Source organism: Pleurodeles waltl, chromosome 10 (genome assembly GCF_031143425.1).
Source record: "Pleurodeles waltl isolate 20211129_DDA chromosome 10, aPleWal1.hap1.20221129, whole genome shotgun sequence".
Classification (NCBI taxonomy): Eukaryota; Metazoa; Chordata; class Amphibia; order Caudata; family Salamandridae; genus Pleurodeles; species Pleurodeles waltl.
This window is the reverse complement of record NC_090449.1, coordinates 576,318,425-576,338,723: the sequence shown is the minus strand read 5'-3', so window position 1 is coordinate 576,338,723 and position 20,299 is coordinate 576,318,425. Positions and strand designations below refer to the sequence as shown.

Here is a 20,299-nt window from a genome sequence, read left to right as displayed (position 1 = left end):
TACTATAATGCATCCAGATCAATTAGGATTCATACAGAGACGCAACACCCTCCACAATATAAGACGTCTGGCCCATATTTAGCATGCCCTGTGGCTCCTGTCCGATGACTATGCCTTGGTGCTCCTTGACACTGAACAGGCATTTGATTCCTTGAACTGGGTGTATCTATGAAGGGTGCACCTGAGGATAGGTCTGGGCCCTGGGTTTAATCAATGGGTTTGTCTTCTTTACTCTGGCCGTATGCTCGGGTGCACTCAGGATGTGTGGCATCTGTGCCCTTTTGGTTGAGTAGAGACACCCAGCAGGGTTGCCCTCTCTCACCGCTTCTATTCGCCATCGCTATGGAGCCCTTAGCAGAAACCTTGCGACGAGCAATGGGCCCATGGGGCATAACGCTTGGAGAGACCACACATGTGGTCTTCCTTTATGCGGATGACACCCTGGGGTATCTACGACAACTCACTTATTCTACACTCATCCTACTAAACCTTATGAAGAGCTTTGGAGAGGTCTCCGGCTTGCATGTCAATCCAGATAAATCCAAACTATTTCCATTGGGTTGACTGGTGGAGATACTGCCCGACAAGCTGCCCAAAGTGGGCTTTGCCTGGGTGTTGACAGAGGTCCTTTATCTTCAAGTGTATCTGATGCACGCAGCTCCAACGTACCTTGAGCGGAATATTGGCAGGTTGGTGGAGTGGGTGTGTACCTCGATCCAGTTCTGCAGAGAGCTGCCATTTTCCCTTATGGGCAGGATTGCCATACTAAAGATGATAATGCTGTCTAGATGCTTTATGCCCTACAGAGTACATTGTATGCGATCCCTCAATACTATTTCCGAAACCGATAGCCTGATAGTGGACCTGTTACGGGGGTCCAGTGCAAACGTGTTGGGCTCGATACTTTGAAGAAAATGTGGGATCAGAGAGGGCTTGAGGTTCCACATCTGGAACTTTATTATATGGCAGCCCAGTTGCAAAATGCAATCCATTGGCTCGACACGGAAGACAACGTGGAGAAGAGGCTACACACAAAGGGAGGCCCCTGCGGTTCTCCTGATGTCGGGGACGCGGGTCCCACCCACCTCCCTCTATGTTATCTGACTGGTGGCGAGGGTTTGGGAGGGGGTGGTCCGTCAGTTTATCTGGTGTGCCTAATATGACCCTGATATGCCCTAGTGGGTGGTGTAGCTCTTCATGCGCATTGCAGACTCCATTTCAGTACAGAGATCGAACGATGGAGGGTGTGAAACCATGGAAGATCTGTATCTAGAGCAATGCTTCATTATGAGAGAGGAGGCCATAGACATGCCGATCCCTGTCATCTTATTGGGGCGATCTTATACAGAACCTCAACAGGGCCTCGAGATGGGATGTGCAGCTGGAGATCTGGTTGGTGTTGCTGAGTATGCTCCCCTCCCCTGCGAAGAAAAAGTTAAGCAGGAAATGTGTCCCTCTCGAGCATGTGCTGGCAAAAAGGTGCATAGTCATTGCCTGGCTCTGGGCGACGCCACCCACTTGTACAGCGTGGATGAAAGATGACTTGAATGGGCGACTGTTGAAGAGGTGCAAATACGTCATGTTGGTAGAAATGATAAACTTGAAGAATACCTGCATGCGTGGGCAGCTATGTTGTCTGATCTACAAGGGATGCGGGACTCACCCACCTCAGCGGGTGAGGATGCATGATGTGCTACCAACTCTGTGAGAGAGTTGGAAAGGGATGGGAATGACTCTGGATTTCCGATTAGAGAGCTGAGGGTGACTCTGATCTGTCTGATATGATCTCCTGACAGATTTGTGGTCCTAGTCCAACACAGAGAAAGACAAGTGAGGGTGGGAGGGGTTTCTCTGTTATGAAACGGTTTTTAGAAAAAAACGGAGCAAAGCAAAACAATGGACATAGACGGAACACTGCGGTTCGTTGTTTCTATGCCGAAAAAGTTTTCTGTGCTATTTATGCCACGGGATTAGGCATTCGGGCAAAGTTCCTGAGATGATAACTTGCTCTATAGCTTTCTGTGGTATAGATTTTCTATCTTTCAAGAACCTATCCCCGTTGTATAGGACCTTGTGTCCCATATGTTTATGTACCTATGAAGAGAACAATGCGTCTACCGTGATGCACTATTACTTGCTGTTAAAGACTGTGTGAGGCACGGTATGTGTGCTTTTCCTAAAAAACGAATACAGTTCTTTACTAAAAACTAAAAAGAACTCAAAGTAGATTGCGGCAGACATACGTTAATGAAAGGGGGGGGGGGGGCGGGGGTGCAGCATATAACATATGCATGTCTATGAGGTATTGCATCGCAATGCTGCGAACCAGCGTCTATTAACGCAGTTTTCATTCCAGCTATCAGATAGCTGATTACTGACACGGCTGCAAATGGAAAAGAGCTATACAATAAGAGGAACAATGGTTATTATTACAGGTAAAAATGTATTTTAGCATGATTATACCCCAATTTCTATCACTTCAGTGTAACACACAACATCTAAAAACAAATACTGCTCTTTTCACATAGCTGCCTTACAGAATCATACTTTTAAAGACAGAATGGAAAACATATTTTAGTGCTCTACACAAGAAAGTGTTTCGATAACAAATGCACTGACTCTGGCAATGATTTCTTCAAAAACTGCATTTTCTGTGTATTTTAACTTTTCCCACTTTAGCTGAAAAGGTCAGGGCACTGACCTCTTGATTGTGATGTACTCCATGGAATCCAAATTAACCCCACTGTTCATGTGCACTCAAGTCAGCAGCTACTATGTAAGGTGTCACTGGGCTCTTCCTTACCTTTAACCTGCACTTGAAATTCTTGCACGTCACTTCCTATCGTGCAAGAGTACAATGCAGTGTCTCTGGAGTCGACGGCTTTCACCACGAGGGTCCTGGAGCCCCCTTCGCTCCTTAGTTCGTACTTCTTCCCCCCTGTCACTTCAACGCCTTCCTTAAACCACCGAACTGTCGCCTTTTCCGGTGTGACTGCAGTTGACAACACGATGTCATCCTGCTCCTGTACAATGACTGTCTCCTTTTTGGCGGGTTTCTTTGCAAATCGGCCTACTGGCTCTGTGTAGAAAAATCATAATAAATCAGAAACGCAGTGTTGCATAAAATGAAGAGACAAATATTTTCAGAACGGGGCTGCGTTTTACATTTTTTAATGCACTTAAGTCCAACCATGGCCTGAAAAATGAGAAATATGTTGCCATCAATCGCAGATCCTGCTTCACAAAACCAAGATCGTTTATGCCCACAGCCAGGAAGGTATTACAGAAACCCCACTGTTATTTCTCAACGTTCATCTTGTTTTGATACTTTTGAAATTCTTAACACACATGTTCTGTGTCACTGTGAGCCACTAATAGGGAATAGTCCAGGATTCCTCATGAAAACCTGCTTTTACTTTCCAATTACTAGACAGCTTAACTCTGTAGGATCTCAACCACTGTCGTCACCCTAGTGAAGAAACCAGTCCTTAAAACAATATATAACATAACGTAAAGTAACATAACATAACACAGCATAACATAAAATAACATAACTAACTTTAGTGGGAACAATTGCTAAGATTGAACATCTGAAAAAGTATGTGCTGGCGGGACACTTCTAAAGTGTTGTGCATTTACTGAAAGAATACTATACTACACAGGCACTGCCCTGCAATAGAAATGATCACTATTTGAATGATCACAAAAAAGCTGACTGACTGACCAGTAACTTGTATCTTGAATGTGAGTTTCTGCCCAGCAGCCTCACAGGTGTATTCCCCAACATCTTTCTTCTCCACCTGTTGCAGCACTAGCCTTCGGGATCGGCCTTCGGACTCCACCTTCACTCTCTTGCTGGTAGTGATGAGTTTCCCGTCCTTGTACCATTTCACCTCGGTTTTGGTTTCAGACACCTCACAACTCATGGTGGCATTCTCACTCAGGATGGCCTTCACCTCTTTTTGCACTTTATCCTGGTTTGAGAAGACAGCTTCAGGCTCTGTAGAATAAAACATTGTTTATGAACACACTGCCCAATTTCTGTGTAAAGTAATTTGGAAATATTCCTTTCCTATGCTGAAAAACAATAAATGAATTGGAATACTTTTTCAATTAATTTCATTTAGTCATTCAAGGTTATTGTGTTAATTGTGCCTCACTTCTCTTATCTGCCACAATTACTTGTATTTAAAATTACTCTATGCTGTTCTATGAATTAGCTGTTATTTCAAAAATGTGAGAGGGACATATGCTAAATTTTACTTAGTCTGAATTTGGTCATGCTTAGTGGGTCAACATTTCAGAAAAAGGACAGGTGGTCTTATGTACAATCCCTGTTGGAAATGTTCCCTTCCAACAGGGACACCCTAGATGTTTTTGCCAAATCTTATTTCTGTTGGCCTGAGAACTCTGCATACTTTACTCTTGTTGGCCAGTTGTAATGTGCTTGTGCTCCCCCTTTTAAAAGGGTAAAATTGATACACGCATGATTGGCAAATGTAACTTATCTTTAAGTCCCTAGTACTGTACTGAGTGTACTTAGGACATGTAAATTAAATACCCCTAGTGGACGGCAGGACTTATTGTGCCATTCCCTATACTGACCCTGAAAACCTGCCTCCTGGCCTAATATTGTAGCTCCATCGTGGTCAACGTCATATTGCACCTAGGTCCTCCTCTACTACAAACACTTCTTTTCACTGGCACTTTGCGCTTCTTGGTGCTATTGCTACTTACACCTTTAATAATTCATATCTCCTTTTCCTCTTTTTAGATAATTGTTATAGTGGTTCATTTTGGTCATTATATTTTCCTCTAGTTTTCTAATTCACTTTAGGATATTTATTGTTATGCATTTTGACTTTATTACTGTTTTATTACTGAAAAAGTACTTTGCCAATTGCCTCTAAGTTGAACCTCCTACTCTGTGCCATAGTTACCAGGAGGCTGAGGTAAGGTTAAATTAGTGACTTTTGGTTTCATCTTAACAAGGCCTGTGGTTATTACCTAAGGTGGGTACCTACCCCCTCAAATCATACTGCATGTTCTCATGACTCAACTCATAGCCCAATTTCTTACAACTTGTGTGCAATAGAACCAAAGGTAAAATAGGGAACATATGGAATGTCACTCACTTCCATACTCTGCTGTCAAACTGCAGTCTACTTTCTAGTACATCTTTGCTGTGTCACACCTCCCAGGTGGTAAAAGTGTGTGCTGTGCTATACACTGCCTCGTATGGTACAGCTGACCTTGCGTTGAAGTGTGGGACCGGGAGTCTGATGTGACTAAAGTCATCGTGCACCACATGTTCTGCCTCATTCCAGGGAGGTACAGAAACAAAGTTTCTTGTGTGACCGGAGGATCTAGACCGACTCAAGTCATCAAGCGCTAGTTGCTGTGCCTCATTCCAGGGAGGTGCGGGATTTACATTCTTCATGGGAGTGTCTGGGATTGTCTGGTGTGGTTCAAGTCATCATGCACCAGACTAGTGCCCCCGCCTGAGGAGGTACCACATTGGGAAATGTTGTTGCAGTGATTGTATTGTCGGGCCGATTCAGGTCATCGGGGCCCTGACACTGTGCCTCATTTTCGTGGAGGTACAGCACTGAGCACTTTTCACGTGGGAGCGTAACCTTCTCCTGCACCTCAAGTCTTCGTGCACCAGATGCGGCACCAACTTGTGTGCAAGCAGAATTGTCGAGTGTGATTCAAGTCAACTCTCCCCAATGGTGCACCTCAGTTCTGGAGGTGCCGAAACTGGTAACTATTTTGTAAGCCTGTAGGAGGCTGGCCTGGTTTGTAGTGGGTACCAAAGGTACTTACACCTTATACCAGGTCCACTTATCCTTTATCAGTGAAATGTAGTCAGTGTCTAGAAGCCAGACTGTCTAGAGGTAGCTGTAGGCAGAGCAGCCAAGGCTGAACTAGGAGACATACAAAGCTCTTGCAATACCATTGTAGTCTCACAGTACTTACACACATGAAAGACAGTACCCAGTGTTACAAAAATAAAGGTACTTTATTTTAGTCACACAATGCCAAAAATACTTTGTAGGCTATACTCCCTTAGGAGGTAAGTAAATCACACAATATATACACTAGTAAACAGAAACAGGTAAGTACACAGTAGGAAAATAGTGCAAATAGTGAAAAACACCATAGGTTGCAAAGGGCCTGGGGGAACAGAAACCATATACTCAAATAGTGGAAGGCGAAAGTCGGTTTCCCGCCTAGGCAAGTGTAGTGTGTAGAGGGGTGCTGGGAGTGTAAAAAAACACCAAAGGTAAGTAAAATACCCCACCCCAGAGCCCAGGAAAGCTTGAGTAAAACACAACAAGTTTCCTAAAACACACTAGAAGTCGTGATAGAAGATAATGCAAGACCCAGAAGAGACTGCAAGACCCCAACAATGGCTTCCTGGACCTGAAGACCTGTGGAAGAAGGGAACAAAGTCCAAGAAGCACTGAAGATTCCAGGGAGACCAGGAGCCCTGGCTAACCCGGATGAAGGTGCAAAAGTGGAACCACAGATGAGAAGACAAAGTCTGGATTGCACCAAAGAAGAAAGATGTGGGTTCCTGGTTGGTGCAGAAGATGTCCCACGCCGGATGGATGAATGCAGTCTGGTTGGGGTCCCTGGATTCCGCCAACAAGACTTGGTCAGTGCAAAGGAAAATGGCACTGCCCGGGACCAGGAGCAACCTGGTGGCCTCTATCTATGAGGGGTCGACAGACGGGGCTCTCAGCAACTTGGAGAGCCCTCAGAAGACCAGTCAGCATGCACAGGAGTCCCACAGCATGGGGACAAAGAAGGTGCAAATGGAGGCCTACACAGCATGAAGCCAGGAAACAACTCAGGAAGCTGTGCTTCGCAGGATGGAGTGCTAGGAAGGTCGCAAACAAGCCTTGTCAACTGCAAGTCAAGCAGTGCACAGGGTATTGTCTTGTGTGGGGAGGCAAGCTCTTACCTCCACCAAAACTGGACAGCTGAATGTTGGAACTGCCAGAGTCACTTTAGTCCACCACCCATGTCACTGGATCCAAGCCTGTCATCTGGAGAGGGGACCCAAGCCACTGGTCGTCGCTGCAGAGAGGTGCCTCACTTCACAGGAGATTTCTTTGGTTCGTCTGGTGCAGGCTGAAGACAGGCAGTCCTCGGAGGATGCACGACCTGGAAACTGTTGCAGTTACTGACAGGAACTGAAGTTACAAGGTTTCAGAAGTTGTCTTAGCTTCTTTCTTGCAGTTTTGTATAGTTCCTGGAGAAGAAAACAAGTTACTTACCTGTAACTACAGTTATCCAGTATTGGTATCTTTCATAAATTCACATGCCTGAATCATACCCGTCGTCGAAGTGGGAGTCCCATGGTAAATAAAATAGCAATTATTAACAAATGTTTTGTTTTTCTATAGGCTATAATGTAAACACCAGCCACTCATATAGCCTATCCAAGTCCTTTTGTAAAAAGGACCAAAACCTGCCTGCTGGCCAATCAGGTACCAGCGCCCTCTAGAACACTCTCCAGAGAAGCTCCTTCCCTCAGATTTTCTAGCACGAGAGAGAAAAGATTATGACCTGAGGGGAAATGCGAGCGTCTAAGGGGAGAAGGGTGGGTCGCATATGAATTTATGAAAGGTACCAATACTGGATAACTGTAGTTACAGGTAAGTAACTTGTTTTCTTATCCAGTATTGGATCTTTCATAAATTCACATGCTTGAATCTGAATAGCCAGCAGTACTGTCGATAAACGTTATACTCACAGTGGATGGAGGGTGCGAGGATAGACATCCTCTAAAACATATCATCAAATAGATAGCTCATAAATCTTGTATTACGAACTTAAACAGATATACCTTAAATATCCACATATGTATATATATAGATATAAAAGCATGTCAAACTATATTGGATAGTAGTTATAGACTATTACATATAAAATAGTTACTACACAATCAAGGAAAGGTCTCACCTTAATGAAAGAGATGATGTAAAACAGCTTGTCCAATTAGAGAATCAGTTCTTTGCCAGGACTACAAACAATTGTGCTGCGTAAAGGAGTGCGTAGTCTTCCATGTAGCAGATTGACATATTTTATCCAGGGAAATACCCTGAAACAAAGCAGCCGATGTGGAGACTGCTCTCGCGGAGTGGGCTTTCGGGCGCATAGTCAAAGGTTTTCCTCCTTTGGTGTACAAAACTGAATTGTAGACCCCTGTTCCTTGACGTCCAAGAGAATAAGATACCAATAGCTGATCTGATTTCCTGATTTGTTTGGTGCTTTGGAGGTAAAATTTGAGGTATCTCTTGATGTCCAAAGAGTGTACAGTTTTTTCTGCGATTGTGGTTGGATTTGGTAAAAAAGATCGTAGTATCACGGGCTCATTGAGATGAAATGATAATGGCACTTTAGGGATGTACCTGGGGTTGGTCCTGAGCAGAACATAGTCATCCGAAAAGACCAGAAAAGGTTCTTTAGTAGTAAAGGCCTGTATATCACTGACTCTCCTGGAGGAAGTGAGAGCAAGCAGGGTTGCCACCTTCCATGTGATGTACTTGAGTTCAGCTCTGTGAATAGGTTCGAAAGGAGCTTTCATTAGCTGGGACAGGACTATATTCAAATGCCACTCTGGCAGAGGTGGGCACACCGAGGGAACGTGCAGAAGAGGCCTTTCATGAACTGCTCAATAATTCTGGATGAGCCGATTGAAGGCATATCAGCAGAGCACCTATAAGAGGCTATTGCTGCCAAATGAATCTTGACAGATGCATGGCATAGAACAGCCTTTGAAAGTGTGAGAAGGTACGAGAGAATTTGTTCCGGCTTAACCTGTAAAGGGTGGAATTTGTTCTGAGAACACCAAACACAAAATCTCTTCCATTTGAGCTTGTACGTCTTGTTTGTACTGTCCGCTCATGCCCTAGATAATATCCATCTGCATTCCTGATCAATGTTCATACCCTGAAACTCTCGGAACTCAGGAGCCAAGAGTGCAATTGAAGAGATGTTGGATCGGGATGAAGAATTTGACCCTGATTCTTCGTGAGAAGGTCGTGGTTGCAGGGAAGGCGCATCGGATTGGCCATGGACCGGAGTAGAATCTCTGTGTACCAGTACTGTCTGGGCCATCTGGGCGCTATGAGAATTATCCTGCAGCACTCGGACTTCATCTTCCTGAGGAGTCTGGGGATCAACGGGATGGGGGAAAAGCGTAGGCAAAGATCCCGGACCATCTCATCAAAATAGCATTTCCCCACGATCCCGGGAGTGGGCATCGACTGGCGTAGAACTGGCATTTTGCGTTCAGGTTGGTGGCAAACAAGTCTAGGATCGGTTGACCCCAGCGTTGGAAGATGCCGTCGAGTATCTTCTGGTTCAGTTCCCACTCGTGGCAGTTGTCGTCTGCCCTGCTGAGAGAATCCACTAGGGCATTTTTGACTCCTGGCAGGTGCTCCACCCTGAGGCGAATATTGTGCAGTGTGAGCCATTCCTAAAGAGACTGAGCTTCCCTTGAGAGGGGAGGGATCTTGTTCCTCCCTGCTTGTTGATATAAAACATAATTGTTGTGTTGTCCGTCCTGACCAACACTGAGGACCCTGCAATGCGTGGAAGAAAAGCCTTGAGCGTGAGATGGATTGCCTTTAATTCCAACAGATTTATGTGCATTCCTTTCTGAAGATCCGACCATCTTCCCTGAATGCGCATGTCTTGTAAATGGCCTCCCCAGCCTTCCAAGGAAGCGTCTGTGGTGATGATAAAATCTGTTATTGGCGTTAGAAAGGTAAGTCCTTGGGAGAGATGGTTGGTCTGAGACCACCACTTCAAAGCCTGGCGAATTCTTGGCGTAACAGTTATCAAGTCGTCGAAGGATCCTTGCGACTGGGTCCATTGGAGCTGTAACTCTTCCTGTAAAGGTCTCATTCTCAATCTTGCCAGTCGAACTAGGACAATGGCTGAGGAAATCACGCCCAGAAGCGACTTGAACAGTCGTACTTAAACAAACTTTTTTCTGGAAATACTGACAGCCAAGTTGGTTAGTTTCTGCTGCTGTGCCGGGGTGAGGTATGCTTTGGTTTTGATGGTGTTTAATTCTGCACCCTAGAATACTGTCCTGCATGAGGGAAGGATGACCGACTTCTGTAGATTTACTGTTAGCCCCTTCAGGCAAGCGTTTGTAGCCTTGGAGGCTAGTAGTAAAGAAGGAGCTTTTATGAGCCAGTCGTCTAGGTATGGAAACACCTGAAAACCCCTGTTGTGGAGAAAACCTCCGACTGGGACAAGGCATTTCGTGAAAATTCGTGGAGCTGACTTCAGACCCAATGGGAGAACTTTGAACTGATAATGGGCACCGGCTACAGTAAAGCGGAGATATTTGCGATGTTTTTGATGTATTGGTATGTGGAAATACTGTAAGCAACCTGGATCTTGAGAAGGTGTAGCATATCCGACAGTGTGATCATCCGAAAAGATTGTTTCCGAAGGAACTTGTTGAGCTTCCTGAGATCTAATATCGGTCTCCATTCCCCTGACTTCTTCTTTATCAGGAAGAAATGGGAATAGAACCCAAGACCTTCTTGCTGAACTGGAACCTTTTCTATAGCTCCCTTGGCAAGCATCAGGAATACTTCCTGCTGAAGCAGACGAAGATGGAACGGTCTGGATGTTCTTGGTGGATGATGCAGTGGTTTTTGTATGAATTCCAGGGTATGACCTCTTGTCACTATATCCAGCACCCATTTGTCTGATGTTATGTTTTTCCACTCCTGGATGTAATTGGAGATGTTTGCTCCTACTTGTTGATTGTGTAAATATTGGGGAAAAATAGCTAGTGCCTGGTGATAATCATTGCTTTCTGGGTTGATCTCGGTTTTGTGAACCCTGTCTCCTCTTTCCTCCCTGTCTGGCGTATGAGTCAGTGGATGGTTGCCTATACTGCTGCTGATAGGATGGCCTATATTGGGGTTGCTGATACTGCCTGTGAAAGGAACCTCGAAATGAGGTAAATCCTCTTTCTCTTGCACCCCGAAAGGGCTGTTTCCGGTACTGCAGGGTACCTAGGGACTTAGCAGTATCTGTGTCGGTCTTGATGGCCTGCAGCGCATCATCTACATGTTTGCAGAAGAGAGATTCTCCGTTGTAAGGCATGTCGAGAATTCTGGACTGCACTTCCGGTCAGAAAGATGTGGCCATGAGCCAACCCTGGCGGCATAACAGTGCAGCACCAGCAAGCTGACGAAAACCGGTGGAGGCTATATCTAGAGCACAGTCAATTATCTCCTCCGACGTACGCTCACCTTCTTGGAGGATCTTCGGTGCATCTGCTTGCTTGCTTTCAGGGCTGAGGTCAATGAAAGGCTGCATATCCGATCACATTTGTCGATCATAACGACCCAGGATTGCTAAGGAATTTGCTGCTCTGACATTAATTGCAGACATGGAGGAGAATCTTTTGCCTTCGTTATCTAATCTCCTCCTTTCTCTATCTGGAGGAGTAGAGATAGGCATCGAAGGGTTCTTAGAACGCCTTTGAGCCGCTTGGGAAATAACAGAATCCGGCTTAGGGTGACCAGTGATACATACTGGAGAGTCCTGAGTTGCCTTGTATTTTGTGTCCAACTTTTGTGGTACTGGTGGGACTGTTGCGGGGTTGCGCATTATTTTGGTACCCTCACTCCATATAAAGTCAATAATAGGAATAGCCCTTACAGACTTCCTTGACTGTTCTTTAAAATCATGGAGGAAGCACTCCGACTGTGAAACAGATGCTAGAAGGTTATAGCATGCGGCAAACCTGTCCATTAGATTGCAAAAAACCACCTATACCCTCCGGTGGAGAATCTGAAGGGTGAGGAGCTGGTGGAGAAGGCGTGGGGGCTAAGTAGTCATCCCATTCCTCAGTGGAATGCTGTGGCGTAGATATCTCCCCTTCTTCCTCTTCTTCCACTGATGTGGAATATTCATCCCAGGGGGGGCAGCTAAAACGGAATGAGGAGTCATCCTGGGAGTAGCTGGAGGTGGAAGGGCGTTCCTTGGTATAACAGGAGAAGCTGGTGGTGGTGGTTGATCTTCTGCTGTAACGTGGAACCTCCTCCTATAATCCTGCAACATTGATTGTAAGTCCTGGATCAAGGAGGCAGGCATCTGTATGGAGTCTCTTGGCTGAGGTGGTTGGTAATAGCGCTCTTGATGTGAGTAATAAGGTTGGTATTGGTCATACTCATCATCGTCGTCCTGGTATTTAACATGTAACTGGGATGGGCTGTGTGCATCTCCAAATGGACCCTCATCCGATTCTTCCCAGTCCAGCAAATGACTGGGTAATAAGGTTGACACTTTGCTTGGTGACGTGTCTGTAGGATAAATCTCAGATCAGGGCAAAGATGTGATCTTGACCATGGCCCGAAGATCAGGAGACCTGGAAGAGGTAGGAATAGCCTCTATCTGGCTCACAGGCACCAATGGCATCGTAGATGGTGTCAATGATGATGGTGCTGTCGACGGCACTGTTATCAGAGATGATCCTTCCATCGACGACGGTCTCGTCAATGATGGTGTCGACGACAGTGGTCTCGTCAACGATGGTGTCGACAACAGTGGTCTCGTCGATGGTGGTCCCGTCAACAATGGTTTCGTCGATGGTGGTCTCGTCGACGGCGGTCTAGTCGATGGTGTCCTCGTCGACGGTGAGATAGCCGACGAGGCTCTCGTTGGTGGTGTTGCAGTCGACAGGGCTTTAGTAGTCAATGTCATCAACGTCGATGTTGTCAGCGACGTGCTCTTTTCTGGAATCCTCGTCGACTGAGGTTTAATAGAGGAAATAGGAGCCTTTACCGTCAAGGTAGTCGTCGCCGACAATGGTCTCGTCGAAAAGGTGGTGGAGACGGTAGATGTAAACACCGTTGTCACGGTCGTCGACGGTGGTGCCGTCGTCGACTTAATTTTAATGGTTACCTTTCTAGAGGTAGAAGGCTCAGAGGAAGGAGAATGGTGGGACGTCTCCTTCTTTTGACGAGGAGAGGATGGCTCAGAAGAAATTGAAGCTTGTAAGCCTTTTGTATGTCCGTGATGTAATTTTTGCCGCTTTCTAGATCTTTCTGCCTGGCCCAGATCCTCAGATTTGGACCTTTTGTGTGGCCTTTCTGACCCACTCTCCTCACCTGAAGTACAGGATTTTGCCTGTAACCATGTCAGAAGTCTACCCTCACGGTCCCTGAGGGTTTTTGTGGAGAAAGAACGGCATATCTTGCAGTCCTTCACCTGGTGTTGTGGGTAGAGGCAATACAAGCATTCTTTATGTGGATCATCCACATGGAGCCTTTTCTTTCCACAGGTCTTGCAAGGGCGGAAAAGGCCTTTTCTAGAAGAATCTGACATTTTTAGAGTTTTCTTGAGAGAAAAATACTTCTGAAGAAGTAGAAAACTGAGCAGAGCTCAGGGAGACTCCCTTCACACGATGTGCGGTAGAAAATCTGAGGGAAGGAGCTTCTCTGGAGAGTGTTCTAGAGGGTGCTGGTACCTGATTGGCCAGCAGGCAGGTTTTGGTCCTTTTCACAAAAGGACTTGGATAGGCTATATGAGTGGCTGGTGTGTCCATTATAGCCTATAGAAAAAAAAATATTTGTTAATAATTGCTATTTTATGTACTGTGGGACTCCCACTTCGACGACGGGGATAATTCAAGCATGTGAATTTATGAAAGATCCAATACTGGATAAGTCAGCGATTGATCCCTCAGTAGAAGATGAAGTAAAGGATGCAGAGGATTCCTGGGGCAGTCTTGCAATCCAAATCTGAATAAACACCCAGAGGAGAGACCCTAGGTATCCCTGAGAGGGGGATTGGTCACCTAACCAGGTAAGCACCTATCATGAGGGGTCTCTGACGTCTACTTTTGGCACTGACCACTCAGATGCTCCCAGAGTTCCCTGACTATCCTGAAAACAAGATGGCAGAACCCAGGGACACTGTAGAGGAGCTCTGGGCACCATCCCTGGGGCGGTGATGGACAGGGGAGTGGTCACTTCCCTTTCCTTTGTCCAGTATCGTGCCAGAGCAGGGACTGGGGTCACTGAACCAGTGTAGACTAGATTATGCAAGGAGGGAACCATATGTGCCCTTCAAAGCATTTCCAGAGGCTCTGGGAGGGTACCCCTCCCATGCCTGTAACACCTATTTCCAAAGGGAGAGGGTGTAACACTCCTCTCCTAAAGGATATACAGTGTTCTGCCTTCCTGGGATTGAGCTGCTCAAACCCTAGGAGGGCAGCAGCCTTTCTGTGAGGTGGCAGCAGCTGGGGCTGCAGTGGAAACATCAGGAGGCTGGTATAGCAGTACTGAGGGGCCATGGTGGAGCCCCCGGAGTGCATGGGATTGCGCAACCAATACTGGAATCAGTATTGGGGTACGATTACCAGCTGTTAGACACCTTTCATGGCCATATTCCGAGTTTTCATTGTAAAGCTACATATATGTATTGACCTATATGTAGTGCAACCTTATAATGGCGTCCCCGCACTCACGAAGTCTGGGAAAATGAGCCTGGACAACTTGGGGCCACCTCTGCTAGTGCAGGTGTGCCCTCACACACAGGTAGTATGCACCTAGCTTTTAGAGTCTGAAGGTTATACATATAAGTGACTTATAAGTGACCTGGTGCAGTGCAAATGGCTGTGAAATAGTGCATGCACTATTTCACACAGGCTGCAATGGCAGTCCTGAAGAAGTGTTTGTATGGTCTCCTCATGGGTGGCAAAAGAAATACTGCGTCCCATAAGGATTCCCTGGAACCCCAATGCCGTGGGTACCTAGGTACCGTATACTAGGAACTTATAAGGGGGGTTCCAGTGTGCCAATTTGGAGTGAAATATGGAGTCACTAAACTGTAGTGACAAATTTAGAAGGAGAGAGAGCATGAGCACTGGAGTTCTGATTAGCAGGACTTCAGTAACAATTTAGAAAACAGTGAAACACACTGACAAGCAGGCCATAAACCATAAGCACTGGGGTCCTGACTAGCAGGATCCCAATGGCACAGTCAAACACACATTGATATCAGGCAGACATTGGGGGTAACATGCCAAAAAGAGGGTACTTTCCTACAAAGCCTGACTGCTTGGCAGGGCTGGGCATAGCTGTGGCTAACGGGCGGCCCCAGTGACTCTCCCCCTGTGTGTTGCAGACCTCGCAATGAACTTCATGCTGGGCACCCAACTGTCTCCATGCTAACTGTTGCTCGATCAGCTGTTGTCTTTCCTTCCCCCCTCCCATCTTGTCCTCAGGGTCCTGCATAGAGTAACTAGGGCCGCAAGCAGCCTAGTATCCGAGGGAAGGTTGATACAATCTATGGCTTATGATGAGGGCGGTTTGGGACCAGGTGTTCCTGCAAACACAGTGGCATCCACTACCCTGAAATCAGGGCACCGCATTAAGGTGCCAAGAGTGTGCGTGTATGAGTGTGTGGTGGCATGAGCTGACTGATATCTGTGGCCCGGCCCAGCAGTGCACAGTGGAGAGAGTGTGGGTGAATGCAAGGGCAGCACCGTGGTGTTCCTGATCACATTCTTCTGCCAGGGAATTCTTGAGGTTGGCAACTACAATTTACAAGTGCGGCCTAGGCCGCAGTGCTATGTAGACGTGTACAACCCTTGTATTTACATATTGCTGCTAGTGTTGGGAACCGGGGTCCACCCTGAATTTAATTGTTATATCAACATTGGTAAACTATAGGGTAGGACTTGTGCTGACGTTTGGCACTGCATGAGGGTGCCGGAGTGAACATATAATTGTCTACTTGTATGTACTGTCATTGGTGTTACAGACAGTTGAGCCAAATATTCTGTACGCTATTGCTAAATGTGATTTATGCCCAGATTTCCATGACACTCATGGGGTGTTGACAATGGGTATTTGAATGCAATTTTTATATACCTACATGGTGTGTGAAGTCTTATTTGTGCCACTCAGCGTGGTTGTGGTGGGGAAGTGTTGTGCCATTGTTTTACACATTGCTTCTGTAATAAGCCTGATGGCTCTGTGCCAAGCTACTTAAGGGGAGTGCAGGTTATACAATGAGTGTAATCACCCAACCCTTACGGAAGTGGTGAGATTCTGCCTGGCTGGGGCCTTGCTGCAGCCAACCAGAACGTGCCGCCTCCAACACTAATAAAACTGGAAACTGTTTCCTGCAAAGGAACACATGGGCAGGAGGTGTGAAATGTTTCATAAAATAGGGAAACAGGAGAGAAATTGTCCTTTTGCTCCTGCCAGAAATTCTATGTTCTTGAATCTATATAATATTTTTTATGTTGGCTGGGCTAAGCACAGACCAGGGACTGAATGAGCAATGAGTTAGAACTAGAGGAGACGTACGAAACGATACTGAAGTCACAAACCTAAGATTTGCAGAATCACAAAGTTTGTGACTGCACAATGGTGTCTGGCCACATAATAAACCCAGAAAAGCCTCTATGAAACACATGGCCACCTAATTTTGATTCACAATGGTATCTACCAATGGTCCGTAACCACAAATGTAGTCGCACACAATTCAAAAGTTACTGGCACTTCAAAGGAGATAGATAGTGATTAGAAAATGGAAAGCTATCCCTGTAGGACAGCTTCACCTTTGGTATTTGTACCAGGTAGCTTCCAGGGGAGTAGATAGAAGTCCAGATGGTCACTGCCTTCTTCCTCATATGTCTTCCCAACATTTAAAGCAGCATCTGTTCCTTTAAGGAACATGGATTTCTTTTAAAAATGTTTTGTTTGGAAATGTAAAGGCAGGGATGGAGGTTTGTTGTATTTTGCAGTCTGCTACCCTAGTGTTTGTACCCAATCAATGGGGTATGTAAATAGTAATCAGCCTAATTGACATTTTTTACACAGATCATTCTGTGACCTTCAGCAAAGGAGAATTTTGGGATGTAGCTATTAGTTCTTAGGTTGCATCACAAATTACTGGCAGGGCACACAATTTGCACCACACTAACTGCAACCTGTCTGCTTGTTTCTGGCCTTAGGTAGACAAGGTATTAACCATGGCACCTGAATAGTAACCCTGGGCCTATTCCTTCATCCTTTTCACTGCAAAAGGACAGTTACAGAATTCACTTAATCTAGTTCTCCAGCACTTCATCTGCTACTTCTAGAGCTGGAATCAATGATTTGCAAAACAGATAATTATAAATTTTGATTTGTAATGTATTAATGGACATGGTATTGGAAGGCAAAAATAATTTTTCACTCACCAGCGACAGTGATCTTGTAATACAGTTTCTGCCCAGCGGCCTCACAGGTGTACTCCCCAGCATCTTTCTTCTCCACCTGCTCCACCACCAGCCGGCGGGATGTGCCCTCACTTTCTACTCTTATCGTCTTGCTTGCAATGATTAGTTTACCATCCTTGTACCACTTCACCGCACTCTTGGCTTGTAACACCTCACAGCTGAGCGTGGCAGTCTCAGTCAGAATGGCCTTCACCTCTTTCTGCACATTCTCCTGGTTTACAAAAATCACTTCAGGCTCTGCAGAATAAGGTAATGTTTAAAAACATATTCAACTATTTCTGCAAGATGTAAACCGAAAGAGTAATTAAGGCCTTCAGAAATTCCTTCTCTGGTAGAAATTCTATCTACCTGCAAAATCCTTACCTAGGAATTTTCCCCAGACGTCAGACTGGATCTGGAAATTTTTCGAGCAGTAATCCTGCACACCAGTCAGTGGCGTTATTGAGGACTGCATCATCCACACTGGAAATGACGTGCGTGGGGTCCTATACATGCACCCCCAAGCCACTGACATCAGTTTCCTTTCATGACTTTTCACGTCAGAAGTACGGAGGCAGAAGGAACACTGACAACTGGTATGAATTTCTTAGGCCCTTAGGAGGGTGACCCTCACACCATAATCAGTTTGCAAAGCGTGGAGGATGAGAGTGTCAGTAAGGAATCAGCAGGTAGAAAGTGTCTCTACCAGATATGGCATTACAAGAGGTAAGTAACTTGTTCATCTGACAGAGACTTCTAAACACAGATTCCTTACCTTAGAATAGATACCCAAGAAATAACTCCTAGGAGGTTGGTCTGCGAAAATATTAGACCAAGAGGTCATGCAGGACCGAAAAGGTAAAATGACCATCACAACAGACCAGGCTGTCCAGACAGTAGTGTTTGGGAAACGTATGTAGTGACTCCTACATTGCTGACTGACAGATGTCCAGATCAGGGACCACACAAGCTAACGCAGTATTCACAGGCTTGGCTCTGGTGGAGTGAGCCCGCAAACCCTCATGGGTTTGCTTTTTAGAACAGTGAGTAGCAGATCTTTGTGTAGATCATTATCCATCATGATATGATTTGTTTATGCACTGCTTTCCCTTTCTTAGCTTCAACATAACCTATAAAGAGTTGATTGTCCACCCGGAATTCTTTAGTGCGATCTATGTATAACAATACTCTTTTTGGGGCCAGGTGGTGGAGTCTCTCCTCTTCCCTAGAAGAATAATGAGGAGCAAAGAAAGTAGGCAAGGTTGATGGTCTGGCCTACATAAAAGGGTATTAAAACCTTTGTCAGAAAGGAGACACGAGTCCGTAGAAGCAGATTGTCTGGGTAAAAGGTGGTATAAGAAGGGTGCACAGAGAGTCCTTGCCTTGAACTGATTCACCTGGCCAATGTAATGGGTGCTAAGAAAGTTGTCTCGAGAGTTAACAAACATAGTGGGAAGTAGTGCAGAGGCTCAGTGCCCACAGGAGGAAAGTCAGGACCAGATTTAAGTCCCATTGAGCAATGACAAATAGTCTGGGAGGAAACAAATGTTGGATACCTTTGAGGAACCTAGTCACAATAGGTGACTTGAACAAATAAGGTTGGTCTGGCACCTACAAAAAGCTGAAATGGCCCATAAATAGACCTTAACTGTGTCCATAGCAGAGCCCTGCTAGACCAAAGAGAGAACAAATATTAAAACTTGGGAATGGTGTGCAAAGAGTGATGGCCAATGTTACTGGATGCACACCATGCCACAAAATTGTCCCAGTGGTAGTAGACCATCTTACTAGCAGGATGCCTGGCTGTAAGAATAACATAATGCCTGGCTGTAAGAATCACATACTTCAGGCCAAAGTTTGAAAGCTGTAGCTGTCGCCAGTCCATCTCCACAGAATATGGTGGAGGGTACGCAGGTTTGGTGTAGAACCCTCTCCTGCTTCTGCAACAGATGATCCTCCTGAAGAGGTAGCCTGACCTGAGGACTGATGCTCATGCTCAATAGGTCAGGATACCAGACTCTCCGTGCCCAATCCGGAGCCACAAGAATGACTTGGGCTTGGTCATATTTGATCTTCTTGAGAATTCTGGGCAGGAGTAGTATTGGCAAAAAGAGGTACATAAGGCCAGAGTTCCACTCAAGATGAAAAAAATCTCCAAGCGAGAGCCACCTTGGAATCTTCAGCACTAAACTGCTGACTGCATATTCTCTGGAGTGGTGAACAGATCTAACCAAAGTTCTCCTCACTCTTGAAAGACCACCTTGTGCCACAGCAACATGGACAAGCTATTTGTGATCTGCTTGACATCAACAGCTGAGTTTGTCGGCTCTGGCGTTTTGAGAGATCGGCAGGTGTTGTACCACCAGGGAAGAGCCCTGATGTTTCAGCCATGTCCAGAGACACAGGGCGTCTTGGCAAAGGATCGATGGCCCCTTCCCGCCCTGTTTTTTTTCAGTACCACATGGCAGTAGTGTGGTCCGTGAACACCTAAAACTGCTTTCCCTTCATCAAAGGAAGAAAGGCTGTCAATGCCAATTGGATCGTCCGAACCTCCAGCAGGTTGATGTGAAGCCTGGACTCCACCACAGACCAGGGTCCTCTGATTTGCACCGCTCCCAGATGGCCGCCCAAACGAAGGAGTGACACATCTGTCACTATAGTCAGCTGTAAGTGAGGAAGGGAGAGGGATCTGACACAATCGAAGTTCATCAGCCACCACTGAAGCTCGTTTGCAGCTCACTCCAACATCTGAACCATGTCAGAGAGATTCCACTGATGCTGTGCACACTGAAAGTTCAGGCTCCACTGAAGAGCCTTCATATGCCAACGGGCATGTGCATCAAAAAGGATGCAAGAAGCCAAGAGGCCCAGCAGCATCACAGTCAGTCTCACTAAACCAGGAATACAGATTGAAACTCATGTATATCATAGCCTGAATATCCTGGACTCACTGCTCGGAGAGACAAACCCAAAACTGCACTTTGCTCAGAACAGCCCCAATGAAAGAGAGTGTCTGAGAGGGAGTCAGGTGTG

At 45.9% G+C, this 20,299-nt stretch overlaps 1 protein-coding gene across 2 annotated transcripts in view; it reads right to left on the bottom strand.

Moving 5' to 3' along the window:
- The window catches only part of OBSCN (obscurin, cytoskeletal calmodulin and titin-interacting RhoGEF), a 1,961,032-nt gene that overhangs the window by 1,611,047 nt on the left and 329,686 nt on the right, over positions 1–20,299 (bottom strand). Inside the window, exons 18-20 of one of the 2 annotated variants that reach the window (XM_069211034.1) lie at positions 17,249–17,524; positions 3,725–4,000; positions 2,804–3,079 (exon numbers count right to left, since the gene is read on the bottom strand). In XM_069211034.1, coding sequence (XP_069067135.1) covers positions 2,804–3,079; positions 3,725–4,000; positions 17,249–17,524 — 828 coding nt within the window. The remainder of the gene's footprint in view (positions 1–2,803; positions 3,080–3,724; positions 4,001–17,248; positions 17,525–20,299) is intronic. The other variant, XM_069211033.1, reaches the window with a different exon arrangement.